A 27889-nucleotide genomic window follows, 5' to 3' on the forward strand; every position below is an offset into this window, starting at 1 on the left:
GATCTGGAGAGAAAAAGACAGATTAACAAGATTTAGCGATATTACAAAATTCTATCAAAATCAGAGGCGAATATTACCACCGCCTCACACATAACTGAACAGAACTGAGTCCGTTGCTTGGAGGCGATTACAAACAGAAAGCTATGTGAATCCCGTGCAGTTACAGACTTTCTACCCCGAGATATACGCCAGCGATATATGCAAGCTATGCAAGTCTGCTAGAGCCACCCTTCAACACATGTTGTGGGGATGTAAAGTATGTCAAGAAAAAATGGCAGTCTCCCCGGAAAATCTACGGGCGCGGTGGTCGGCCACGCTACTCAGCTCAGAACTCCTAGACCAACTTTGGGCCGTCCAGCGAGCCATGGATGCCGTGCGGGAGCAACAGCTCCCAGTAGCCATCTAGGCGGCCCCAGGCCCGGGCCTCCCAATCGCCGGATTTCAAATAAAGTTATGTCACTCAGTGAACAAACTGGAACTTGAGCGTCCACTAACCGAGGAGCTTTGGGCTACACAGAAAGGAAAAGTCGGTAACAGAAAATTCAAGATGTCGGCTACAGAGAAGTGGCAAGTGCGTCAAAGTACTATCGACCAAAAAAGTTTACGGACCAAGGCATATGACAAAAAGCTGAATATCTCCGCAGCCTCAAAACGCAGCCGGTATTCCCATTTCCAGCCTCTACTGGTATATGCGAACAACGTTGTGATGTACGGTTTTACTGGCTACATTTAAAGGCTGCTCTAATATTAAGCGTTTTCTGAGGTCCCATGGTCCATAAACTTTTACAGCGTAAGCTTTGACGGGCTCATTCCGATAGCCGTTTCGGTGTTCGCTATCGCCGGAAATGTGAAAAAAGTACCCGGTTCCCGCCGGGATCGAACACGGGCCCACTGCGCGGGATTCAGATACTCTACCACTGAGCCACGCAAGCGCCTGCTATAGGGCAGCGGAAAGATGTCCTATAAACACGCCCTAGGCAGGTGCGCAGGCGCAGACGACGATATGCGATTCAGACGAGGCGCGCAATCAACGCGATACCGAGCCTCCGCCAGTATGGTGGCGCCGTCTAGTTAAGGCGCCTGCAAACGCAGCGTGCCCGACATGTAAGTTGCATATAGCAATTGCATGCTGCATGTAAATGGACCTGGTTAACTCAAGCAGGCTAGGTGATTATTTGTCACCATCCCGTTTAGAAGATTCCAATAAACGATCATCATCAACAACAACAACAACAACGTACTGTGCCACGGGTCAAGGGATGTGAGATGTGCGCCACGTATTCTGGATACCTCTTCGGTACATGTTATGGCGTCTCCTCGCAAGGTACGAACTACTGCTGAAGAAGCGAATCGTAGAGCTACGTGTGCGGCCACAAAAAGGCATCATCGGACTCAGTAGACTGCTGTGCAGAGAGCATTACAAGCCGCAGCTCGCCGTCGACGCCGGACGGCCAGTTCAGATCATTCTCGTCAAACGAGGCGAAGACACTTTGCCGCGAAGACCCTGTTGTGCGTGGTGCCGAAATTGGACTACTCTTGAGCCGCTCCACCAGATTACGCTGTGACTGTGCTGCGTAGGCCTGTGATTTTTTTTGGTCGATAGTAGATTCCATGCGCGCCATTTTTGTACAGACGTTTTCGTCACTAGCGTTTAGTTTTGCATAATATTTAATTTAGCATTTGGACCAACACCAAAGAAAAATTCACTTAATACCGTTTCCCGTAAGGCTTCCGTTGCGGTGAGATGGTACAACTGTCGGTTAACTGCGCTGATTTTTTACGCATTAAATATAAAAAACGCAGTTTCGCCCGAAAGGTGAAGCATCGATTGCGATAGCAAATTAGTAGACAGCTATACGAAGTAAGGATAGTAGTTTTTTAGGCCATATAAAGTTGTAAATATTCGCTTACTAACCAAATAAACAAGCACGGCGTCACGCGGTCACAGGTAAACATGAACACATCTCGCTCGATGACCTCGGAACTCGTGAAAACGCTGGAGTGAAAAAGCGCGCCAGCGGCAGCGAGGAAATTGACCTTCGCGCTGGCTCTCGCTTCAACGCGAACTAAACGTCGAAAGCACAGCGCATACGAAGCTACGGGCACTAGCGAATGCACTTTGTCCCCATCGCTGATCGCTTTGAAGATGAGGCCCCCGCGAGCACACACTTCGTCCGCATCGCAGATCACTTTCAAAATAAGGCGCTCGCGCGGCAACTCCGTGAGCAGCAGCAGCGGGAGCAGAACGCACCCCCCCCCCCCTTCACACCCCCCTCTCGTCTTCGTCGCCTCCTCGCCGTGCCTCGCGCGTGAACGAAGACCGCGCGATTTCGGCCGCCTTCCTCACTCGCGTGCGCGAGATTAAGCTGCCGTTGCCGGCTCACCCTCGCGCGCTTCCACTCGCACACACAGCGCACGGCGCGCAGCGACGATTTTATCGCCGTTGGACTTTATACGGAACCTCACGGCGACGACGACGGCAAAAATGCGCTTGGAGTGTCCATATAATTGCTATCGCAATAAAAGGGAGACAGGCGTAAATGTGTGCAAACTTTCAACTGTTTATTGTACGTAGGTGCATGTCAGGTATATAAGACGTGAACAGGTGGGAGTAAATGAGTTAAAATAAGAAATGGAAGAGGGTAATGACAGTCATATAAGCACTTCTCAAATCGCGAAGGCAAAGATGGGTTGACATAATATTCGTCAATGAATTTGAAAGCTGTTTCTCCAAGCGCCAGACACGGTGTGCTCACGTGGTTTCCCGAGTCATTTTTAACATAAAATGAGCTTTTAAGATTTCGCGTACATTTTCAGAGCTGCGGCTGACCAAAGTTTCAGTTCTGTTGAAGATAGCCTTGCAGCCGCACCGAGAGAATTGTGCGCCAAGTTTTCTAGTGACGCAAGCATTTCTGACGTGCATCTGTGCTCTCAAAATGTGACATTATTGCAGCGGCCTGTCTGCCTTAGGTTTTGCCGCACGGGAATAGGATCTTGCAGATAATGTTCTCTGCACATGCTTAATATCCGTTTGCATGCTTTATTTCGCACGTGTTCTTGGCTGGCTTCATCACCCTCATGTTTGGCTTCCTGGCTCTTTCAGAGTCAACTTCAAGATGCCTGCGCATGCTCTAGGTGCTGAAGCATGAACGCAGGTACTAATATTCTGCCTCTATATTTGGAAGATATGTGCAGCAGCCCAGCATATGCGCAGATACTTAGGGAGCTTTCCAGAAGCCAGGTGCGAAAATATCTGAAATGTGCAATTTAAAATTTTACCAAGGAGGGAAGACAAGAACGTGAACGACTTAAAATCGGTAAACAACTTCGCTAGTATGGAAGTTCAAGATTTTGTGCTTGTAGTATTTGACAAGGTTCCTAAGCTTGCGGTTCAGCCACAGCCAAGCCTGCTGAAGTAGTGGAAATGGTACATAATGTTACGGAGCAATCCATACATGGATCAACGCGATGCTTGGCAGCGCGCCAAAGACGACGATGAAGACGCTACCTCTTGGCCCGGATCGGACGTCCCTTGCCGTAGCCTCCTCTGTATATATTTTGTAAATACATCCTTCGCCTCCATCTCGCTTCCGTCACACTTTGGTGGTGGTGCGGGGTACGTCTCGCCTCACAACGGAACTTCGCAGCGGCCGTCGTTTCGGACATCTGTCTGCAATCGCGGAAGACACAGCGTCTACATCAGCGCCCGCCACTTCAACGGTCGTGCTTGTGCAACCCCGGGATCCTGGCACGTTCTCCGGTTCCGGTGACGCGGACGTTGAAGACTGGCTGGCGTAGTACGAATGCGTGAGTAAAAACAACCGATGGTACCCTACCATGATGTTGGCAAACATAATCTTCTACCTGACAGGCGCTGCGAAGGTATGGTTTGATAATCACGAAGCTGAGATTGGGAGCTGGGACACCTGCAAAGAAAAACTCCGAGAATTGTTTGGGAAGCCCCTTGGCCGGAAGATCGCCGCGACAAAGACGCTCGCGTCACGTGCGCAGACGGCTACCGAATCTTACGTCGCGTACATGGAAGACGTATTAGCTCTATGCCGAAAGGCCGACGCCGAGATGCCGGAGGACGACAAGGTTGGGCATATCTTGAAAGGGATCGCCGACGACGCCTTCAACCTTTTAATGTGTAGAAATTGTTCTACAGTCGACGCCATTATAAAGGAGTGCCGGCGCTTTGAGCAGGCTAAAAGCCGGCGCATTGGCCACTCGTTTGCCCGGCTTCCCAACACGGCGGCAACGTCCTCTTGCGAAGACCGCACGGCTGCACACCCGTCGGTTCTGCACACTGCGTCGGTTCCACCAGATCAGCTGACCCGTATTGTACGCCGCGAACTTGAGGCCATGACCCCTGCTCCAGTTCACGCATGTGACTCGAGCTCGATTACGGCTCCATTCGTTCAAGCCGTTGTCCGGCAGGAGCTCGCCAACATGGGTATTCACTCTGTGTGCACCGTTGCCAGCCCAACACAAACTTCGTGGCGTCCGCCCTCTTCTTATCAAGAGCAGCGATACGCTACTCGATATCGCGACCCTGCTGCGTGGCGAACCCCTGACGATCGACCGATATGTTTTACTTGTCACCGTATCGGCCACGTCGCCCGTTATTGCGCCACCCGCTGGTCCTCGGCGCCTCGAACGCTGTCTACCCCTTACCGCCGTCCCGAGAGCACCCGCATTCCGGCTTCAACCCAGACCTATTTCCCCAACGACGGTGTTTCCCCCAGGATAAGTAGCCGCTCGCCGTCGCCGCGTGGTCACCAGTCACGCTCGCCTCCAGGCCGTCGCCCGTCGTCGCGCTCACCACAGACTCGCCGCCCGTCGTCCCCCTTCAACCCTGCTCGTACCTATCAGGAAAACTAAACAATGCAGCGCCCGGAGGTGACGCTGCATTAACGACTGCCACCACAAATCCTCTTCTGACGCTGCCGATAAGACGAAGCTTGTTAGACGTTGATGTTGACGGCGTAACTATTTCTGCACTCATCGATACTGGCGCGCACATCTCTGTAATGAGTGCAGATTTTCGTCGACGCCTTCATAAAGTGCTCACGCCTGCCGCCTCCCGCATCCTCCGCGTCGCTGATGGAGGGACTCCTGCCGTTCTTGGGATGTGCACCGCCCGCGTCTGCATTGCTGGTCATCCCACTTCCGTCGAATTTGCCGTCATCGAGAAGTGCCCCCATGACCTTATTCTCGGCTTAGATTTTTTGTCCACTCATTCTGCCCTCATCGATTGTGCGACCGGTGCTCTTCAGCTTGAGCTGCCCCATCCTCCCGACAGTCCAGCTGACATAACGCCACGCTTATGCTCTCGCCACCACGTTCGTTTGCAGCCTCAAGCTGCTACATAGGTTACTTGACGTCTTCACATGACATTCCCGATGGTGACTACGTCTTGTCTCCGATTATCGACGTCCTGTTAGCCCGCGATGTCGCCCTGGCTCACACCATTGTTTCCGTTGCTGACAATACGGTGGTCGTGCCGCTTCTCAACGACAGCCTGTTGACTCAGGTTATCCCGCAAGGCATGTCGCTGGCCACCATTTCTGCGCTTGACCCCTGCAAGATTGGCACTTAGGATGCCGATGTTTCGCCACCTTCTTGCTCGGCTAACTTCGTGCCTTCGTCTCTCGACGACATTAACAAGATGATTGCTCCCGATCTGACCCAGGCGCAAGCCCAAGATCTCTACCGGGTCCTGGCGTCCTATCGTGACATCTTTGATTTTGACGGCCGTCCTCTAGGCCAAACATCTGTCGTGGCTCATCGAATCAACACTGGTGACGCCACTCCTATACGCCGACATCCATATCGCGTATCACATCACGAACGTCAAGTCATCGAGAACGAGGTCGACAAAATGATTACAAAAGACGTCATAGAACCTTCATCTAGCCCGTGGGCCTCCCCTGTCGTCCTCGTGAAAAAGAAGGACGGCAGCTGGCGTTTCTGCGTTGATTATCGGAATTTGAACAAAGTCACTCATAAAGACGTCTACCCTTTGCCTCGTATCGATGACGCCCTCGACTGCCTTCATGAAGCCCAATATTTTTCTTCCATCGACCTTCGGTCTGGCTATTGGCAGATTTCAGTCGACCCTATGGACCGCGAAAAAACTGCCTTTATTACGCCCGATGGCCTATACCAATTCAGGGTCATGCCGTTCGGTCTGTGTAATGCCCCAGCAACCTTCGAACGTATGATGGACTCTCTGCTGCGGGGATATAAGTGGTCCATCTGTCTATGCTATTTAGACGATGTGATTGTCTACTCGCCTACGTTTGAGAGCCACCTCACCCGTTTATCGGCCGTTCTTGCCGTCTTCCGAAGAGCCACCCTTCAGCTGAACTCCACCAAGTGCCGTTTCGGGCGGCGCGAGATAACTATGCTCGGTCACCTTGTCAGTGCTGCCGGTGTTCAACCAGACCCCGACAAGGTGCGAGCAGTACAACAATTTCCCGTGCCGCGTTCAGCCAAAGACGTCCGCAGTTTTGTAGGATTATGTTCCTACTTTCGTCGCTTTGTCCGGAACTTCGCGGACATCGCCCGCGCTCTTATGGAACTCTTGAAGAAGGACGTTCCTTTCGTGTGGGGACCCGAACAAGCAGCTTCGTTTTCTGCCCTCGTCCGCCTACTCACTACACCACCAATACTGGCCCATTTCGACCCCTCGTCACCTACGGAACTTCTCACTGATGCTAGTGGTCATGGAATTGGGGCTGTCCTTGGCCAAACACAGCACGGCAAGGAACGTGTCATCGCCTACGCCAGTCGCCTTCTGTCCTCGTCTGAACGAAACTTTTCCATCACTGAACGCGAGTGCCTGGCTTTAGTGTGGGCTGTCACCAAATTCAGTCCTTACTTGTTTGGCCGAACTTTTTCTGTAATTACAGACCATCATGCTCTATGCTGGCTTTCGTCACTGAAGGATACGTCTGGACGTCTAGGCCGCTGGGCATTACGGCTTCAAGAATACTCTTTTGATGTGCACTACAAATCTGGACGATTGCACCAGGACGCAGATTGCTTGTCCCGTCACCCTGTCGATGCTCCCGACCTTATTGAACCTGACTCCGACGCCTGCGTACTGTCCATCCTTGCTTTGGATGATATCCCCACCGAACAGCGACGAGACGCGTCCTTACGGCTTATCATCGACCGTCTTACCTCTCCATCACCAGACCATTCTGTTCGCCTGTTTGAGCTACACGACAACGTTCTGTATCCTCGTAATCTCAGCTCAGATGGCCCAGAGCTTCTGCTTGTCCTACCTCGCCATCTTCGCTCTAGTGTTCTTCATCAGCTTCATGACATACCAACTGCCGGTCACCTAGGTGTCTCGCGTACTTACAGCCGCATCCGACGCCGGTTTTTCTGGCCTGGCATGTACCGTTATGTGCTCCGCTACGTCGCTTCTTGTGAACGCTGCCAACGCCGCAAGCGCCCTTCAGCGCTGCCTGCAGGCCAGCTACAACCTATTGACATCCCTGCAGAGCCATTCTTCCGCGTCGGCTTTGACCTTCTAGGCCCTTTCCCTACGCCCATCTCGGGGAACAAATGGGTTGCGGTCGCGACAGACTACGCCACGCGCTTCGCAATCACCAGGGCTTTACCGACAAGCTGTTCTACAGACGTCGCTGACTTTCTCCTACACGACGTAATTCTACATCATGGCGCCCCTCGGCAGCTCCTCACCGATCGCGGGAGGTAGTTCCTATCAAGAGTGGTAGATGACATCCTTCGTGCTTGCTCCACTGAACATAAGCTCACCACCGCTTATCATCCGCAGACGAATGGATTGACCGAGCGCCTGAACCGAACGCTAACCGAGATGCTGGCCATGTATGTTTCACCAGATCACCGTGACTGGGACTGCACGTTACCCTTTGTTACCTTTGCGTACAATTCCTCGCGGCATGACACCGCCGGATATTCGCCGTTTTATCTGCTGTTTGGCCGACATCCTGTGTTGCCCTTCGAGACTCTCCTTCCTTCGGCTCCTCACTCTCCTACTGAATACGCCAGTGACGTCGCAGCTAGAGCCCGTGCAGCTCGTCAACTTGCCCACGATCGACTTTCTGCTTCGCAAGCAGCCCAGAAGTCCCGTTACGATAGCCGACACAGAAGCGTGCACTTCACGCCTGGCTCTCTGGTCCTCCTATGGTCGCCATGCCGCCGCATCGGCCTATCAGAGAAGCTCCTCTCACGTTACACAGGGCCCTACAAGGTCCTTCGTCAACTCGGTGACGTAAATTACGAAATTGTACTCCTGGATCCTGATTCTTCGACCTCATCGCTGCCAACTGAAGTCGTTCATGTTTCCGGGTTGAAGCCATACTGCTCTTCCAGCTCCTCGCCTTCATAGCAAGCGCCAGGACGGCGCTTCAGCCGCCGGAGAGTGATGTTACGGAGCGATCCACACATGGATCAACGCGATGCTTGGCAGCGCGCCAAAGACGACGATGAAGACGCTAGCTCTTGGCCCGGATCGGACGTCCCTTGCCCTAGCCTCCTCTGTATATATTTTGTAAATACACCCTTCGCCTCCATCTCGCTTCCGTCAAAATAATATTGCAAACAAGGTGCCAGAACATAAGAAGGAAGTTTGCATTTCTGAATACATTACGTGCCTAAAGAACGAAATTGGCAAGAAAAGAAAAATAAGACGGCAACACACAAACAATAAAATTCTTAAAAGAAAATGAAATAAGACTGCTGATGTCAGATCAAACTGGCACATTCGTCATCATTTATAGCTATGATTACAGGAAGAAAGCCGGTGAAGCAATGAATAAATAGTTTCACAAAGTTCACCAAGCTGACAACAAAATACTTTAGCAACAAAGAAAACAGCTGTCCGGCAGTGTGACGAAGCAGAGGTAGAAAAATAAGCCTGGGAAATTTTTGTCCCCCCCCCCCCCAGCAGAGATAAACGCAAAACCATTCTTCCCCGTAAATACACGTTAGGAAGGAAACCCTTTCCGTGTGATCGTTCAAGATAGGGACACCTGGCAACGTAACCTGGCGACGTTTCTGTAGCAATAACTTTGCGTTCTCCTCTGAGACGACCCGTTCCACGTCCGCAGCTCGGAAGTAGTGGCTGAGTTCCTCAGTAGAGCATGATCTGTCAAGCGTCTTTCCATAGTTGCCAAATACCTTTTCTTTGTAGCCGCCTTGCAAGCAGTAGAGAAATGCACTGACACCTCCAAGTGAGTGCCTCCAATCTTTAGACATGAAGTCGCTAATCAGTGAAACTCACATATGCTAGGAGTAGAAAAGAAGGAGTAAAAAGTTTTCCCCCTTATGATTCATGGCATTCCTAGTTGGTAAACCGAGTAATCTGCACCTCATGCATCAACCAAATTATTAGAAAGTGATGTGATCATAGGGTGAATGATTGCAGCGGCAGGTCGCGAAGGTTAAGAAACATGGTTAACCAGCCCCACTGATAGCGTTCATTGCCGAAAAAGGTTTGAGAAACTTAAGTCACAAAAAAGAAGCCAGCAAAAAAAAAAAGATGGCGAACATAACAGGACGGTAACCGTGATCCCTGATATGCACCACATTCCACATGGACTCTAAAATATTGGTGACAGGCATGGCGCCAATGTTGTTTTTTTTCAGCTCCATTAAAGATCAAAGGCCCATGCAAAAGAGTTAATAACGCCACAGAAAAACCAGCCCAGAACATGTGTGAATTAAAGCCCGACAATAGGTATATATAACGTGTAAATAACGTTGCATACAAAATCGATTTCACATGCCGGAAATCATACATAAGGCAGACAGGCCGCGGCATTATTATCAGGATAAGAGAGCACAGATGTGCGGCAGAAATTTTCCAGTCACCAGGAAATGTGGTTGCATAAAATGAACGGTGTAGCAATACGAGGGTGCTTAGAGAGAGAGAGAGAGAGAGCAAGGAGAGGAAAGGCAGGGAGGTCAACCAGAAGAGCATCCGGTTTGCTACCCTGCACTAAGGGTAAGGGATAGGGGAAATAGAAAGAGAAAAATAGGGAGAGAATGAGCACTGAGTACACGTGGGACGATGTACAGGGACACTATAGGCGGTCTCTTAAGCCGGTGCACTTCAAATACTGTACTAATGCACGCAACGCTTTTTGTGCCAGTGACGGGTGTAGCCACGGTCCGAGTATCTTTGACTCAGAGAACGGTCTCGAGTCCAGCCGGTTTAAAGTTGTCCTGAGAGAGAGACGTTGTACGTCGTAGCGAGGACAGGTACACAATAGGTGCTCGATGGTTTCCTCGCACATAAAGGAGTCGCACATCGGGCTCTCGACCATTCCCATACGATGTGAGTAAGCGTTCGTGAACGCCACTCCCAGCCACAAGCGGCACAGCAAGGGTGCTTCGCCGCGGGAAAGGCAGTTGTAGACGTGCAGAATGGCAGTTGTAGACGTAGCAAGGGGTCCAACTTATACAATCGGCAATTGAAGGCACTTGGATTCCATAAAGCTTGTGACGTTTTGCGTGCAAGCAGGCGAAGTTACCTGGCAGTGTCCGTCCTCGCCAAAGGTATTGTACGCATCTGGTTGTCTTCGTGGGCAGATCTGGCAGTCCTGTTAGCAATGTCACGAGGATGCTCAACTAGCACTAGTGTCCAGTGGGCTGCGCGCTTCAAGTGTGCTACCAAACTATTCTCCTAGCTGCAGAAAAAATTGCGGGAGAAGAAGACAACGAACATCACTCGGGTCCAGAACGCGACTCTGTCTATTTGTATAACGTGAACGCAGCGTGTGCTTCTACTCACGTTCCGCTGTTCTCCCTGCCAATGAGACGGACCCACTCGATGCCCGAGGTAGCCAGGCGGCTAGCCACAGCGGCGCTCACCCAGGTAAAAGGACCACTATGTGGCACCACAAACTTCCACAGATCTGCGTTGTCGTTCACGATTGACGTTTCTGTGATGGCCTGCAAGCGCCACAATTAATCTGTTGGAGCGGCCATCATCTTCCTCGCGTGCAGCAGAACGCACGACGCCTTATGGCAGCTATTGTATACTAAGTGTCTCAGCTGAAATGCGGCACGCTGTTTCGTGCCCACGAAACGTCTGTTCAACTTTTGCTGCTATTTTAGTACTTGAATAGAGCAGCTACTATCAAGATGCAACCCTTTAGCCTCCAAGATCTACCTATGTTGCCAGTTCCTACCGATATTGCGATGGACGTGTCTTATTCGAATGCCCCGCAATTTCTTTGTTCGCCTGACAAAAACAAATCATGCACGTCAGTTCATTACACCACGAACTGGCAGATTTAGGGCCCTAATTCATATTAATTCGTCGGTTACAGTAATTTTACTATCATGTATGTGCTAATATAATATTTACAGGTTTATTGTATTTTAAAAATGGCACGCACTTTCTGAAAACGCACTTTTTTACATGGTGTATTCTTTAAATGCGAGGGGTAAACGTCGCATTTGTAAAATTGGCCCACACCTCATGTAATACCCCTTTACTAGGTGCCTTTGAGGTAGCAAATAATTAGAAAAAAATAAATATAAGCAACATTGCTCTGATGAAGTCAAAAAGTTTGTTGTAGTAAAAAAGAAGGGACATTTTATAACTTTTTTCCCTGAGAGGACTTCAGGGTAAAAGAAACATAAAAAATTATGCACATTATGTTTATTATTTAATCGAAGGGCCTTGAGAACCATTGCTGTCTTTTGGACGTGTTTCACGCCTGTGTACCCTAATTATAGTGAACATTTTTATGCTAAGACGAATATGCGATTTTATAGGTACGACTTCAAGGCAAGCATTCAGATATTGCGGTCCGCCCTACGTCCGAGGACTCATGCGCCGTTAGAATCTAAGAGAAATAAATATCTCAATCAAATTCTCAATAGAGAGCAATACATCATATTTCAGCTACTAGCATCGGTAATTGCCCACAGAAGTGGATGCCCCGTCTGACAATGCAGTTTCAATTTTTTGAAGGCAGGGTCTTAGATGACTTCTTCCGGGGAGTGGCGTATCTGGGATCTCGTTATCTCTTATACTGTCACCCCTTGTATCGCCCTCTTCGGTGCGAGCGCGGTGGAGAGGACGATAGAAGGACGACGAAAGCATTTTACACGCTTGCATGGTTTTCCTCCTTGTCTTGGCCCAAGAAGGAGTACGCAGTGATACCGGCAGGATGCTGAAGATCGACGAGCAATTGTATGAGGCATACTTGTGCACGTTTATAGCATCCAACCCGCTAACAAAGACATGGTCGATTGCATCCCCATTGCAAGACGTGGTAGCAAACTGGTTTTGGCGCATGTTGAAGCGGGATATCAACTTGATGCCATAGGTATACCCTTCGTGAAATCGAGAATCAACGTGTTTGGGGGCTGATTGACGAATTGCTTTACTTGCTTGCTCGCAGTACAGCGTAACAAGAGGGGGAGGGAAAAGCCGTTCAAATGACGGCTTAAGGGGTCCTTCGCTGCCTGTCTCAACAATGACAGCAGCTGAAAGACAGCACAATATCACATCACTGTTCACACACATTGTTTTAAACAAATATCGACGTTAACGTCCCTTATGATGATCAACACATCTTCTTGTCTGTGTCGTTGTCGTAGCCTGAAATTACACTTATGGGGGGGGGGGGCAAACTGAAATAAACATGCCGCCCTTGTTCACAAGCCTCCAACCCCTCCCCCCCCCCCCCCCCCAATTCCTCCCAACGCACCGAAATGGCCCGTTTGTCACCCCCACCCACGTTACCCTCCATCATTTGGAAGCGATTTGCTTTTTCCCAAAACTAGAACGCCGCTGATTTTTCTTTTCTTTTATCTTTTATTGAGGGGCTTCTTGCTCAAACTTCCCTCTGAGCCCTACTCAGTGAGACAGAACCCTACGACATGCAGCCTGGAATAGTCGGCAGTAAATAGTCGGCAGTCGGCTTTAAAGTAAATCCACTTCACGCTATATGATTGTTGCTGCCAATACGTTTGCGCAAGCATGTAGGTAGACTGTGGTCATTAAACTTATTTTTGTGTGCTTTATTTGATGTTACCATCAGAAGATGGCGCCACTAGCACTGCTGCGAACGTCTGCGTCTCCATTGTTCCGGTATACCATGGGCTGTAATACGCGTACGGACAGGTTACAATTACCTAATGGCTTTCTGACAAGATTCTAACGTCAGAAATAGCAATTAGTTTTAAACATTATAGCATAAAAACTACAAGAGCAGGAACATGAAAGACACATGCGCCCGTTTATAGAACAGCTGGCATGGCTGCACACCACTTGTGCGGCTCGCCTATCTCGTGGGCGTCACTGGCCACCTCTGTCTTGTGCACAGCAGACATGTCAGCGCACACACGTGTTACTACATCAAGGCGCCAACTTTTGCATTCCGGACGGGTGGGTTCCCGCGAGTTCGAAATCAGCTCACCAGTCCTGCCGACGTAAGGTAGAAGTTGTCCCACGAGACCACCTTTCCAGCGTAGGACGACATGGTGATCGTGTGGCCCGGGATTATGTGCTCTGAAACGAGGGCGTGAATTCGAGACGCAATCTCCATTGCACCCACAGAAGTAGTGCAACCTCGCGCCATCTTCAGTGCATTTTGCTGGACGCTTCTGTATTCAATGCATGAGAAGTTGGCACGCACGAAAGCACAAAGCCACATGGTGAATCCCGAACTGCAGCAGAAGAACGACTACGTAAAATGCTCCTGCTGAGCGCATTGAATTGTTACCTTAGCCAAACTCTGATGTGCCACTAATTATGTCCTTCCGCGAGCTACGTGCATGAACACGTATCGCTTGTGACGAAGGGAGAAAGCGAATAACGCCTCATATTAATATATGTGGGATAATTTCATTGCTAAAGGCTGACAAGCGCAAATTGTTCAAGAGTTCTGTTTCGGGTACGATGAGGACTTCAGAACGATGATAATTACTTCGGTGTCCATTATTACGGACTAATTTTATAAAAGAGTTTGTCGTTTCTTAAGCGCTAATCATCATCATCAGCCCATTTTTATGCCCACTGCTGGACGAAGGCTTTTCCCTGCGATCTCCAATTTCCCCTGTCTTGCGTTAGCTGATTCCAACTTGCGCCTGCAAATTCCCTAACTTCATCACCCCAACAAGTTTTCTGCCATTCACGACTGCGCTTCCCTTCTCTTGGTACCCATTCTGTAACTCTAATGGCCCACCGGTTATCCATCCTACGCATTACATGGCCTGCCGAGCTCCATTTTTTTCTGTTAAAGTCCATCAGAATATCGGCTGTCCAAGTTTGTTCTCTGATCCACACCGCTCTCTTCCTGTCCCTTAACGTTAGGCCTAACATTTCCCGTTCCATCGCTCTTTGTGCGGTCCTTAACTTGTTCTCGAGCTTCTTTGTTAACCTCCAAGTTTCTGCCTCATATGTTAGCACCGGTAGAATGCAGTGATTGTACAGTTATCTTCTAAACGACAGTGCTAAGCTCCCAGTCAGGATTTGGCAATGCCTGCCGTATGCACTCCAACCCAATTTTATTCTTCCGTAAATTTTCTTCTCATGATCAGGGTCCGCTGTGAGTAATTGACGTAGCTAAACGTACTCTTTTACAGACTCTAGAGGCTGACTGGCGATCCTGAATTTTTGCTCCCTTGCCAGGTTATTGAACATTATCTTCGTCTTCTGCATATCAATCTTCAACCCCACTCTTAGACTTTCTTGGTTAAGGTCCTCAATCATTTGTTGCAATTCATCCCCACTGTTGCTGAATAGGACAATGTCATCTGCAAACCGAAGGTTGCTGAGATATTCGCCGTTGATCCTCACTCCTAAGCCTTCCCAGTCTAAGAGCTTGAATACTTCATCTAAGCATGCTGTGAATAGCATTGGAGAGATTATGTCTCCTTGCCTGACCCCTTTTTTGATAGATAATTTTCTACTTTTCTTGTGGAGAACCAATGTAGCTGAGGAATCTTTGTAGATATTTCCCTACGCTAATCGTAGCACAAGTGAAAAGCATGAGGCTTTACAGACGACAAGAGAGAGAAAGAATGTAGAGAACGACAGGAAGGTTAGTCGGAGGTAGTTCTGATTGGCTACCCTACACGGTGGAAAATGTAAGGGGGATAAAAAAGAAAGAGCCACAAACGATGTCAGCCGCGCACACAATCGAGCGGTATTTGTAGACAGCATTTTCAAAGTCTACTATGTAGGCACGCAGACCTCCAGGAACTTGAACAGCGCCGATATTATAGCCTTATGCTCGGAGTTACTTCGGGAGTACTGGCCCAGAACTGTCTGCTCCGAAACAGGTGACAAAGTTGTCTGATAGTTATATGGGACCGTTTGCTAGAACGCACTTACACCCATCTAAAATTACACAGGTGTAAACCAGAAGCAAACCTTCGTCGACAAAAGGAGCAGGTTGTCCCTAGAGTTAGTGGACCCTATAGGCAGGCGTTTGTCATAGCACCTAGGCCAATAATTCCAAGAAAAGACAAAGCCTGCGCGATCCTGAGTGACGTATGCATTGGGTGTCCATCGAAGTCGGGAAACGTCATTATTCCATTGCTTGCTGCGGCGGTTTGCCGCGTTTTTTAAAGTACGCTATTTCTTTACGAATATAGTACGTGCAATAAATCAGACACGGCATGGACATTGTAACATATGAGCTAGATGATTCTTAAAGCGTAAAATACAGACTGTATATATAAGCCAGAATTATTTTCAGTCTCCTTCTTTGTACAGCACCAGCTTTACTTGAAGCCGAGCAACTGGCCGATTAACAAAAGCAAAAAATTTGTAGTTTATCTCGTTCGGAAACATATGGTACACTTGTACAGAATGACACGCGAACACAAGGAAAAACTGAAAACCGGATTTCCCGTCATCACTTTTGCCTCATTCTGACAGCGCTATGGTTAATTCACTGACGCTTACTTTTGGGGCTAGAGCTCATTTAGAGCATGGCTTCACCAAGAATAGATATCGATGTTTCAGGCAAGAGAGCGTAATAGGTGTTCTGTCTTTCTTTTATTTCTCTTTATTTTCTCGTTATTTTGTGCTGTGCTGCATGACTATTTTCGCGTGACGACCGGTACAAGAACACAAAGCCCACGACTGCTAACAACATCTGTGAGACTGCAATAATCATCTCAAAAGCTATTCAGTCTTGAATAAGCGTTTGCAAGCTGAGTTGACTAAATTGGCTTAATACGTATTTCCGGGTTTTCGGTGCACTATTGCGATTTCGACAATTACACTGGGCAGTTCGAGAGAACGGATGGCATGTCATAAGAACATGCAAACAGGACGCATAGCCTTAGAGAGGGGATGCATGCCATATTTCTGAACTATAATGTCCCTAGAATATTCGTCGCGAGTTTTTTGTGTTAAAAGAAATTAAATTTCCGGAGTAATTTTCGGAAAGCCTTAGTGCTTGAATTCCTGCCCCGTAGGACCACATAGAGAGAGAACTGTCGTCACTGGACGAATCTGTTTGGCTAGAAAACAGCCGTGCAAGGTAGCCAACTTGCAGAATTTTTCAAATGTTCCATTGCGGGCTCATTATTGCTAGTGAAGGCCACAAACTTCTGCAGTGGCATCGTCCCAATCGTTTAGAAGCCTTTTTCTTAGTGCTGTAAGCAGCTGAATATGCGATTAGTGAGTGTATGCAGTGGTGACGGCTGCTTTAATCACGCATGTAGGCCTTGGGCAAAGTGAAAGCTTTTACATTGACTTATTAAAAGACGCAACCTTTCTTTATTTTGGGAATTACCTCTAAACACACAAGAACTGCAGCAAGCTCACTGTAAGGATATTTGTACACACTGGTTGCTCACTCACTCACTAGCCTATCTATAAACTCGTTTTATTCGCTCCCTCATTTACAAAAGGAAGAAGAGAAAAAATATAACGTTGCACCACTATTATAATGCTCACCACGCCCATCGCCTTTTTTTATGCTTCACACATTAATTTGTGGTTTATAAAGCGCTTCTCAGTATAATTTTTGTGATGCATTTTATTGCGATAGCAATTGTATGGACACTATTTGCCAATGTTTGCCTCTTTTGTCACCGTGAGGTTCCGTATGAAGTCCATGTGCGATAACATCGTATCGCGCTTCGTGCGCCGTATGCTGTGGGTTCGAGAGAAAGCATGCAAGGGTGAGCCGAGAAGGATGGTGGCTTTATCAGCACCTCCTAGATAGCACAAGGCCGGTGCACTTCGATCCATGATGTCCTGCTACCTTGCACTACTGCCATGGAATCTAATGGGAATGCTCCCTAGTAAATCGCGGTCATTTTGACGTCACTGCTTTCGTCACGCTGGGCTTGACGATAGAAATTTCAGTCCAAGTAGCATGACGTCAGAGTGCACAGGCCTGCTATCTACGACGCATTGGCTTCATGCTGCCCATTGTTGCAGATCGCGTGATAAGGCGCGCGAAAGGTGGAGACAGGGAGTGTGTGGGGGGGGGGGGGGGGGTGCGAGTGCGCTCTACCGTGGTCAAGCACGCGCTAGGGCGTGCAGGAAAGGACGCGTCTCCTCCGCTAGCCCGGCCGTGGCTGCGCATGGCTGTCCGCGCGGCTGATCGTGTACACCGCCCCCGCCCTACCACGAAAGTAATATAAGGTGGATGCAAATACTGGGGGAGCCGAGCTGGCTAGCGGCAAGGTGCGACTGTTTTCACAACAAATTCGTGCAGGGGCGGGGCCTCGCCTCGATGACGTTTCACCATTTTTCCCGGCGCGCCTAGTGCCCTGAGGTGACGTAATCGAAAGTTTAGGAGACGCGTTGAAGCGGGAGGCAGCAAAAGCGCTCGCTCCCCTCAATTCGCGTTTTTATTACGCCAGCGTTGTGACAGTGAGTGTTCGCGGTCATCGAGTCAGATCTGTTCATGTTTGCCTGTGTGCGTGTGACACTATGTCTGTTAATTTAATTTCTAAACGAATGTTTATTGCAATATTTACGACCAATAAAAAAACTACGCAGCTTGCTTCGTGTAGTTGTCAAATACATTGCTATCGCTAGCAATGGTTAGTCTGTCGTGTGAAACTGACTTATTTAGTGGTCGGATACCATTGCTCTACAAGAAATATTAAGCACTGTCTACCAAATAAATAATCGCAATAAATGGCATTTAGAAATATGAAAAGTGCTGAAACAGTCCGATTCTTTTTAAAGTAAGACCTTCTTTCGGTGCTTCATTCGGTGCTTTTTCGGTTTTTCATTTCATTCCATCTGAAGTAGATTTTTTTTTTCACTGGCGGAGACAAAACTTCGTACATTTAGCCACTGACTGCAGGAAGTGGAATGACAATACGGGATTGAGCTGTGTCAAAACGAATCGTTCCTTGAGATGTAGCACTTGAGAAGTGCACGCGTTACCTGAAACGGGTGTTCTTCAGCATGCTCCAATATGTTCCTACGTGTTACCACAATCGTTTCCCCGCCACTGTGGCTTATTGGCGTTTGGCGTTCTCCTGCTGAGCATGATATGTTGCGGGTTTGAATCTCGACCATGTCGGACGCATTTCGATGGGATCGGAATGCAAAGAACGCTTGCCTACTTAGATTTAAGTGCATGTCTAGAAATCTTTGGTGATTGAAATTATCCCCCTCCCCCCAACTACGTAGTCCCTCATAATAAACTGTGCAGTTTCAGTACGTTAAATCCCCCAGTTAACTAAAGACAATAGTTTACTCGACTGGTTTACCCCACTGCGGCTGAAGCCGCAACTGACTGATTTCTGACAACGTAACATGAGCGCTCCCATAAATTTAGGTACACACTGTGTGTACACAGTGTCAAGCGCGACTGTGTTTGCTGAAAGGACAGGTGCGGTGGGATCGATGGAGCAACGAAAAAAATTGGCCGCCATTCCGCCCTGCGAACGTGAATGTCCAGTGAAGCTGAATCAAACACCACACATGGTAGAGCATGATATTCACGCTTTTCTTCTGGTGTCTTTAGTTTGCGTGGTCAACCCATGGCAGCCTTAGAACCAACTCAATGAGTTGCTAGACGGGTCTCCCTTTTATATATGAAAGCGTGGTGACGTCACTAAGTATATATACATATATATACATACATATATATATATATATATATATATATATATGTATACACATCGTGTCCCATCTATCACGCAGCACGATTGAAAAAAAGGAGGAACGGCGTTACGCGAAGCAAACCTAATGCGCATTGTTTCCAGTGTAGTGGAGTAGTCGCCAGTAATTTTTGCGTTACTGAAATTTAATTAGCTCATTGTAAATAATTATCTAACTCGAGAAGTACTGTGCTAATTGTCAAAGTGTCACTGAGAAAATTGTAGAGCAACATGAAAAACTCCCGATACAGCTCTCTGTTGGTCAGTGCGTGCTACATAAAAGTGTTTTTCCGATCGGGAACGAAGCCCGTGAATACACGCTAAGTGCCTCGAGTGACCAGTCGCGCGGCAACCAGCCATCCGGTTTAACCCGCGGGAAGTGAATCCGGGCTCGAAAACCGGTTATCCGGTTATCTGGATTTCAAGAAACTGATATTCCGTATATTCGGTTTAAGTAACCGGTTGGTCGAATATTCGAATTTCTGACGCGAATATTTCATGTCGCTAATAGCTGATTAAATTTTATTATATTGCATGTATAAATCTTACCTATATATTACAAATACATTACAAATATAAGAATACAAGAGAGAAAAAGAGATAATTTTGGCACTGGTACAGAAGAACTAGTATCCGGCTATCCGAATATCCGGATACTATTACCCGAATAACCAACCGAATAACCAGTGAATCAAACCGCCGGATAACCGGTTTCTCCGCAAAGCCAGTTTGATGTTGCTGCAATAGTCGGTACTATTCAACGGAAATGGGCAATGCTTATGAACAATCAATACAAAATAGAGTAGACTGGTTAATTCGATTTTTTTTCGTAATTCAATACCGACCGAACGTCCCGGCCGGTGCCTATGCATTTCTTAGGGTCTAAAGTTTCGTTATGTCGATCGTATGATAGGCCTTCGACGGATAATTCAAATTTTACCAGTCAGCACGCACGCGCCTGACCCCTATCGGGACCCGATGGCGGCCCCTTTAGTGGTAGCGTCTGCCCCGGAGGAGCTTAGGGGACAATGACGGCGTTGATCACCCGTCATCGCTCGTCGAAAACGCCTATTTTCGACCCGCTCAAGGAAAATATTCCCCCAATAACCGTACCTCACAATGTCTGGTTACAGTTTTCACCTCCTTCTAACGCATACATTTCTCTCTCTCTCTCTTTTCTTTTTTGGAGAAAAGTGGGCCGAAAGCTGCCTTCGCAATAAATGTATGCTTGGCCGCATAATACAAATGTGCTGCGGCGGCGCCGAATTTGCAAATCTTGTGGCAAAGCTGACTTTAAGAAACCAGCCGCCTTTATGCAAGACCTTTTCTTGCTAAAAAATCGAGTGCTTGTCAGATTTCTACTTTGTTTAGGAGCTTTATTGTCATTCCCATGTTAGTTTTCTAACTTGGACACATAGAAAGTGGGCGCCCATTTTAATCGGGGGCGTGTTAGAATAGGGAAAATACTGCCAAATGAATCAATGGTGTGTTTTGGTGTTCTTTTTCTGTATCTTGTTTATTCCAACCGCCGGATAACTCAATCAATTTCGCTGGTACCGTCAGAGTCGAATTAACGGAAGTCGACTGCAAACCCCCTAAATCGTGGGATAAAATCGCCGCGGTTAGGCAATGTCACGTGATGCAACTTTCTATGCGAGAACGATTGCAGCGCTGGTGCTTCTAGTAGGGGCCCTCGCGCCCAAGACGAGCTTACCGACGCCGGTGCGATCAGCCGTGTAGTGCCAGGGGAAGATGTACTTCTTCTGTATGCGAAGCATTCCACGGTACAGGAACCAGGTGTCATGGGAAAAGTAGATGTCCTCAAAGTCGCCCACCACTTTGACAAGAGCTGAGCAGGCCAGGATCTGGGCGATCGAGTTGAAGTCCTTCTTGCGCTCCAGAACCTGCTCCAGGTCGAACAGATCTCCCACCAGGCTGAAGTAGCTGGACGTTGCGCGGGTTGCACAGCGAGAGACGAATATCACAAAAGGCAGCCCTGTCCATATTTTCACACTTTCATATAATTTGTCATGTGGTGGGATCAACTTTCGGCGGTGTTCTTTTTTTTCACTTTTTCTCGGTCCTCACATCAAGGGGAAAAAGTGCTTTTAGGAAAGTAACTCATGTTATGCTTCAAATGTGAGTGTATCGGCGGGACCATATCGGCGTTCAGCGATGCATGCACTTCAGTCTGACAACATAATAATATATCGGCGCATGTTGTTCTTTTTACTTAAACCAATATGTAGATTTTACAGCGACGCAATTAACTTCACAAGCGTGGTCGGATACATGCCCCAAAATTTATCCATTGCGAACAGCACCGCTGAATGTTAGTGACTCTTTTATTCACATGAATATGTAATGGAATTTCGGCTCCCGCAAATGCTGCGAACTAGCTGCGCTCCGTTTTGGGGGAAAATGAACATGCACCGATACATTCATCAGACTCAAATACGTCAAGGGCATTTTGTAGCAGTAATGGCTCCTTTAGGCTTCCTTAGTTTTCTTCAACTTGTGCACCCGCTACGATAGAAACCTCGCAACTTTATATGAGTTGGTCTTTAATGAGTCCGTTTAGTCGCTATAGCTCTCCGAAACCGAACATCGTGCCCGTCACCGCGGCCCAGCTTACTAGGCCTGATGTGGGCGCACCGAGCCCCGTTTGTAGGGAACACAAGAAACTGCCAGCCGCTGAAGTAGAACCGCTAGTGGCATAATTAGAAGCTCTCTCCAGCTGTTCGCCCAGTCAGCAAGCTTCAGGTGAGATATCGTTGGCTCACGAGGCGATGCCAGTAAACTTTGAATTTTAGCAAGCGCACAGCACTGACTTCCAAACGCCTTGAGTTGTCAATGTTGCTGAACAGTTCAGCAACATTGACAACCCGTACACCAAACGACCACTTTAAAATTGCCTCCACCACCCCTTAACCAATCCTCTCCTGACCTATCATTTTGCATTCACACCAGGGGCGCTATAACGTAAAATGATTCCAAACTGTTTTGATTCCAATTTCTGCAATCAGACTCCGCGATTGGTCAAAATATTTTCGGGCCCCTCCGAACTTCGCCTGTCTGTTACATAATATCCCGAAAAGCGCGATAGCTCCCCATCTGATATAACGTGTACACACTGATTATGCATGATTAAACCGAACAAAAGAAAAATAATCATTCCTGATTCGACGCCTTTTCACTATTAGCCCTCTGCTAGTGATCCAATGTTTTCTGGCTACGCCCACTTCGCCCGTCTGTCACGCAACCTCACAAAACTGCGAAAACTCACCACGTCAAAGTGACGTGTACGCGAAAAGAATGCATTAGTATGCCGAACAAAACTGAACATTTTTCTGAATAGCCACAGACTGCCCCGTTCCGCAAGGAATTGAAGATGGCTACCGGCCGATCGCTCAGGCCCTCGCTACTCGCACATACCGGTGAGCATGTATTTATTTGCGCATGATAAACCTTTTTTGCGTGGCAGTAAAACGTAATTGAGCCCTTCCGGCATGCATACGACATCGCTCTGCCAACTCTTCCTTGCTGAGGGTCCGTTTTAGCGGCATTCTTATCCTTCCGCTGCACGCCACCGCTATTTTCGAGCAGTCACCGCGAGCTAAGTAAGGCGAAGCGGACCAATCAGAGAAGCCGGCACCACCCTCTTCATGCATTTTCACTGTACTGGCTCGGCCCCATCGACACCCTCTCCACTAGAGCGTGCTCCTCGCCTCTTGTAAGCCAATTAGATAAGAAAAACCGCTGAGCGTAGACAATGTTATTGGTTTTGAAAGCGAACAAAAGTGACCTCCTATAAACGAGGAGACTGTTTTATTGGGTTCTTCAGACAGCGCTGCGGGTTACCGCCCGATGCTTGCGTCGGTGGTTACGTAAATTTGACGTCAGGAGTTTGGAATCAAAACAGTTTGGAATCATTTTAGGTTATAGCGCCCCTGACCAACAATTAAGGCATGTGGGTGAAAACGGAACGCACACTCCGAATGTAGCTCCACCGATCGCAGTGGAAAGTTAGAGCATGAGGTGCATAGATGTGAAACAAGGCATACGCTACATAATTCGTACAGAACATTCTTCTTGTAGAGTTCTGTCCTTTATTTATGCTTTGGTGTAACGTTTCAACTGGTATGATCCAGTGCTTAAAAAAAAAACATCTATAATCAGCAGGAAAGCACTCATCATCAATAGCTTACGATGCTCGCGTGACATTGTCCAGTTCGTGCGAATAGTCTAGCGTCTCATTCTCGAAGACATCGCTTAGTCCGGATAGCTGTCGCATTAGTAGATGCACCTGTGGTGAAAAAAAAAGAGTCGTTAACTTGCGCTCGTAGTAGTTTACATCGTTTGCTGTATGTCCTATAAATCAGTGAGCTAGCTCACCATCTGTGATTTTTATCACGGCGCAGAGCACGCGTTTCATTATAGGGTAAACGTGTGGAATGCACTGTATTGATTAATAGGCGGATGTTTCTCGATTTGCAGCTCTAATTGCATGCGGTGCAGCTTTGCTCCGTAATCTGTGCTTGTCGCGTGGAACAATGCTGAAAAAAAAAACCACAGTCGAGCCACGCATTCAAATCCGACTTGTGCAAATCGCACCATGAGTTCTCTGCAGCAACAAAATATATTGCTACGCATTACAGCCGCGACAAAGTGCAATACATGAGACGCTGTGGAAATACCGCAGTATTCAAGTTTTTTTTTTATATATAATACTTCGTATTGAGTAAAATATGCATAATACTTCGCTTTTTATGTAAAAGACTTTGCATGCAAAGTGACGTTGTTGTGAGGCTCATTAGACCTGGAGAAAAGCAAAACAAGACGAGCGCTTTTGGAAACACAATAAGTTGAAGGTAACGGACACCTAAAAAACGCCTTATTTATTTCAGCTTTCATTTTAACATTTTATTGCGATAGCAATTATATGGTCACTCCAAGCGCATTTTTGTCGTCCCCGTCGTCGTCGCCATCGCCGTCGTCGTCACTGTGATATTCCGTATGAAGTCCAACGATAATAAAATCGTCGCCGCGTGCCGTGCGTTGTGTGTGCGAGTGAAGGTGTGCGAGGGTGAGCCGGCAACCGCAGCTTATACCCCTGAGACACGGGCACTCTAAAGTCCTTTAGGTAAGGGGACATCTACCGGAAAGGCGTTCAAGCGCCGTGACACACGACAAAGGAGTATTTCCCTCCCGACTAAGTTCCTTTGCGGGAAAGAAGATCGGGCATCTACTTTTCAAGCGGAAAGGTGTACTCTCGCATACAGCGTGCACAACTCATCAATAGAAGAAAACCTGTTACATAACTAAGGTGCCCTGTAAGTATTTGTTTTACCTGGGGAAATGTTTCAAATTTTAGCGGTAATGCGATTTGTCGAACAGTGAAGATTTACTCTAGCTATACTACAGTGTTCTAGAAGGTTTGTAGTGGCAAGAGCGAAGCGGGCACCCGTGGGAGGCGCTGTGATAGAAAAAGCTGCTCGCCGCGTGTCGCGCTGCTGTCACTATCCCGAGGAGAAAACTGGACTGACTGGACGCACGCAACACGTGCGAAGGACTGCTTGGCGAGCGGCCGTGGCTTGGCGCAGCTCAACCCGCGAGTGCATGCTTGCGTTGTGGTGATTCTTTTCTATCGTATTTTGTGCGTTCGGAGTCGCTGAAGCACCCTATATCCTAATGGATAACAAGAAGAGAAAGCCGGACACGCATTGCTTCGCGCCGGGTTGCCGTACAGGCTACCCCGGCCATCGCGTAGAAAACGGACGAAAGATTTCGTTGTTTTCGGTGCCAAAAGAGGAAGACCGCCGGAAAGAGTGGGAGCGCAACCTTAAACGGAAGGACAAGCCTCTAGCCCAGACATCTGCGGTGTGCGAAAAACACTTTGCTGAGCATTTTGTTATTCGCGATTACGTGCATGTTATCGGCGGTAACGAAGTGCGAATCCCCCGGGGAAGGCCTGCGCTTGCAGCAGGTGCAGTGCCAACGCTCTTACCCGACCTACCTGCATACCTTTCAAAAGTACTTGTGAAGCCAAGACCAGAGAGAAAGCGTCGCAGTGTTCCCTCGTCTGAATCGGCCAAGAAAGTACGGTTGTCTCGCCGCGATGAGCAGGAAGCGAGCTTGGCCGAGGACCAAAATGTCGACCCGAACGCGAGGGCCTTCGAAAACGACGAAGTGAATTCTCTTGTACCAGCTGATCTGCGGGCCCTGGCCGACTCGCTATATGTTCCAAGGCTGTGGACGAAGCTTATTACACCAGATCTGGATGTCCTGGTTTATGCCACGACACGCACAAGAAAGGAGCCTTTTGGTATTTTCCATGAGAAAGTGATGAGCTTCACCTTAGATCAACACAATGACATTGTGGCAAGCTGCTATTTTAATGGCAGAGAGAAGAAGTACGGAAAAATTAGTTCCCTTGTTGATGCAAGAAATATTTTTGAAGTAGTAGACTCTGCATTGCTTTGTGCAGGTGCAATGAGTAGAGACACTTATGAAGACATTGCTCAGAACCTGACTGACAAGATGAAACGCACGCTTACTCCTGCAAATGATGGTGTGTTCAGCAAGCACTGCCTTGGAGTGGTGACAGCTAAAGGTATGTAAGAGCTTTTCTTTTTAATTAAGATGAGTATTTTCTGTTGTGGCTAACAAAGCCTCTTAATTTGTTCCTAACCTGATGTTCAACCAGCTGAATCACATTCTTCGTAATTAAAGTGAATAATATTCAAGAAAAAATGCTGGACAGGGACTGCTATATAAACACGCTCCAAATAGCTCTACAATTCATTTTTTAGATGTTTGTCTGCTCTATTATCTTAGTTTCTTTTCGGCTGTCTTGCACTTGGTTACATTTTAGTAAATAGCTCATTCTGTGTTTTACATTTTACAGGAGGCATCTGCATTCATTGTCGCTACCTGCGAAAAGCACTCTTGGCCCGGAAATCCAAGCTGAAAAAAAAAACGTGTCGCACATAATTGGTTCCACAGACTTCGAGTAGCCAATCAGAAGGCAAAGCGAACTGCTTCACGCTTGTGTACACTGCCAGGTCAAATCCGAGCTATGAAAGAAGAAAACTGTAAGCTGAGCAATGAAGCTTTTCTCGGCCGTATTAAAGAACTGCCTCAAAAGCAGCAAGAAGGAGCTCTGCACATGTTCAAGGCCGCAAAGAGGAAAAACATTAGAGGCATGAGATACTCGAAGGAGTGGATTTTGGAATGTCTGATCATGCGTATGAAAGGACCTAAACTGTATGAAGACATGCGTAGGCAGAAAATTCTTGTCTTGCCGAGCAAAGTGACTCTGCAGAAATATATGAGGTCTTACAGGACGGGATTTGGCTTCAATGCAAAGGTAATGAGCGTGCTGAAGGAGAAAACGTCTACTATTGATGCCTTCAAAAGGCATGGGGGTCTCATCGTTGATGAGATGAAGCTTTCCGAGAATCTCTCAGTGTCATCGTCAGGCCACATAGAAGGCTTTGTCGATATCGGTCAGCTAACTCCTGCCACTGCCAAGCATAAAGTGGCAGACCATGGCATGGTTATAATGTTTGTTCCGTTCAACGGCAAATGGACACAAATACTTGCTTCTTTTGCCACACAGGGCAACATGAAAGGAAATCTACTTTCAAAAGTGATGCTGGAGGCAGTTATCTTAGCAGAGAAAGCCGGGTTATTTGTAGACTTTATCACCTGTGATGGTGCGGCCTGGAACCGTAACATGTGGGCCACGATGGGTATTCATGCGACTGTGTCCAGCACGAAATGTAAAGTTCAGCATCCAGTAGACAACAAGCGGTCACTCCATTTCATTTCTGACTTCCCACATCTTGTTAAATGCATCAGAAATGGGCTGCTCAAGTCAGGCTTCAACACACCAACAGGACCAGTAAGTGCAGAAATTTATTCTGTTAATGTGATGAGCAAGTTTTGAAGTGAAATCTTTCAAAGCAAAAGTAAGGTGGTAGTTGTGCAGCATCTAATGAAATATTTTGTTCTTCCATGCAGGTGTCACTTCATCCCGTAAAAGAGGCTCTGAAGATGGATGGCTCAAATGTGACCCTTCAGGCCATGCCTGGCATCACGACACGGCATATTCAGCCCAACAACTTCGAGAAGATGCGGGTGACCTTTGCCTACCAGCTCTTCAGTGACACTGTGCTAAATGGCCTGCGGCTCTACAGAAATGACATAGAAGCCATCTGTGGGAGTATCCAGCCCGTCTTGACGTTTTTCGGGTAAGTACTGACACGGTATTAGCAGCACACCTTCATTACATTTTTTTGTTTGTGATTTACATTTTATTTAAAATGAAGCAACCAGCGCCTCTGCTCATTGTTTTAACCTCTCATTACATGCTTTATACGTTTCAGCATGATGAGGGACCTCATTGAGATAATGTCATCGCGATTTCCGGCCAAGGCTCTGCGTCCGGACTCCGCTGCCGTGGACAAGTTGCTGTCATTTCTAGCTTACCTCGTTGAGTGGGAGGTTCATGCAGCAGGCCGTGGTGGCTTCTTGTCGGCCTCTACAACAGTTGGATTGAGGGTCACCATTGCAAGTGTCTTGTCGCTGCTGGACTACCTGAGTCAGCAACTTGAGTACAAGTTCATCATGACATCAAGGCTGAGCCAGGACCCACTTGAAAACTTTTTCGGCATTGCAAGGCAGGCGTCAGGCTGTAACACACACCCCACTCCACAGCAGTTTTTGATAACAGTTTCTTGTCTGACTTTTTATAGCCTTGCCAAGTCTGTCACAA

At 47.8% G+C, this 27889-nt stretch overlaps 1 protein-coding gene across 1 annotated transcript in view; it reads right to left on the bottom strand.

Moving 5' to 3' along the window:
- Window positions 1-27889, bottom strand: part of LOC119444559 (putative phospholipase B-like 2) — a 50262-nt gene that overhangs the window by 18169 nt on the left and 4204 nt on the right. The window contains exons 3-6 of the mRNA XM_049662584.1: window positions 23319-23416; window positions 20829-21054; window positions 13440-13529; window positions 10796-10956 (exon numbers count right to left, since the gene is read on the bottom strand). Of these exons, the coding sequence (XP_049518541.1) occupies window positions 10796-10956; window positions 13440-13529; window positions 20829-21054; window positions 23319-23416 (575 nt within the window). The remainder of the gene's footprint in view (window positions 1-10795; window positions 10957-13439; window positions 13530-20828; window positions 21055-23318; window positions 23417-27889) is intronic.

This window comes from Dermacentor silvarum, chromosome 1 (assembly GCF_013339745.2).
Source record: "Dermacentor silvarum isolate Dsil-2018 chromosome 1, BIME_Dsil_1.4, whole genome shotgun sequence".
Taxonomy (NCBI): domain Eukaryota; kingdom Metazoa; phylum Arthropoda; class Arachnida; order Ixodida; family Ixodidae; genus Dermacentor; species Dermacentor silvarum.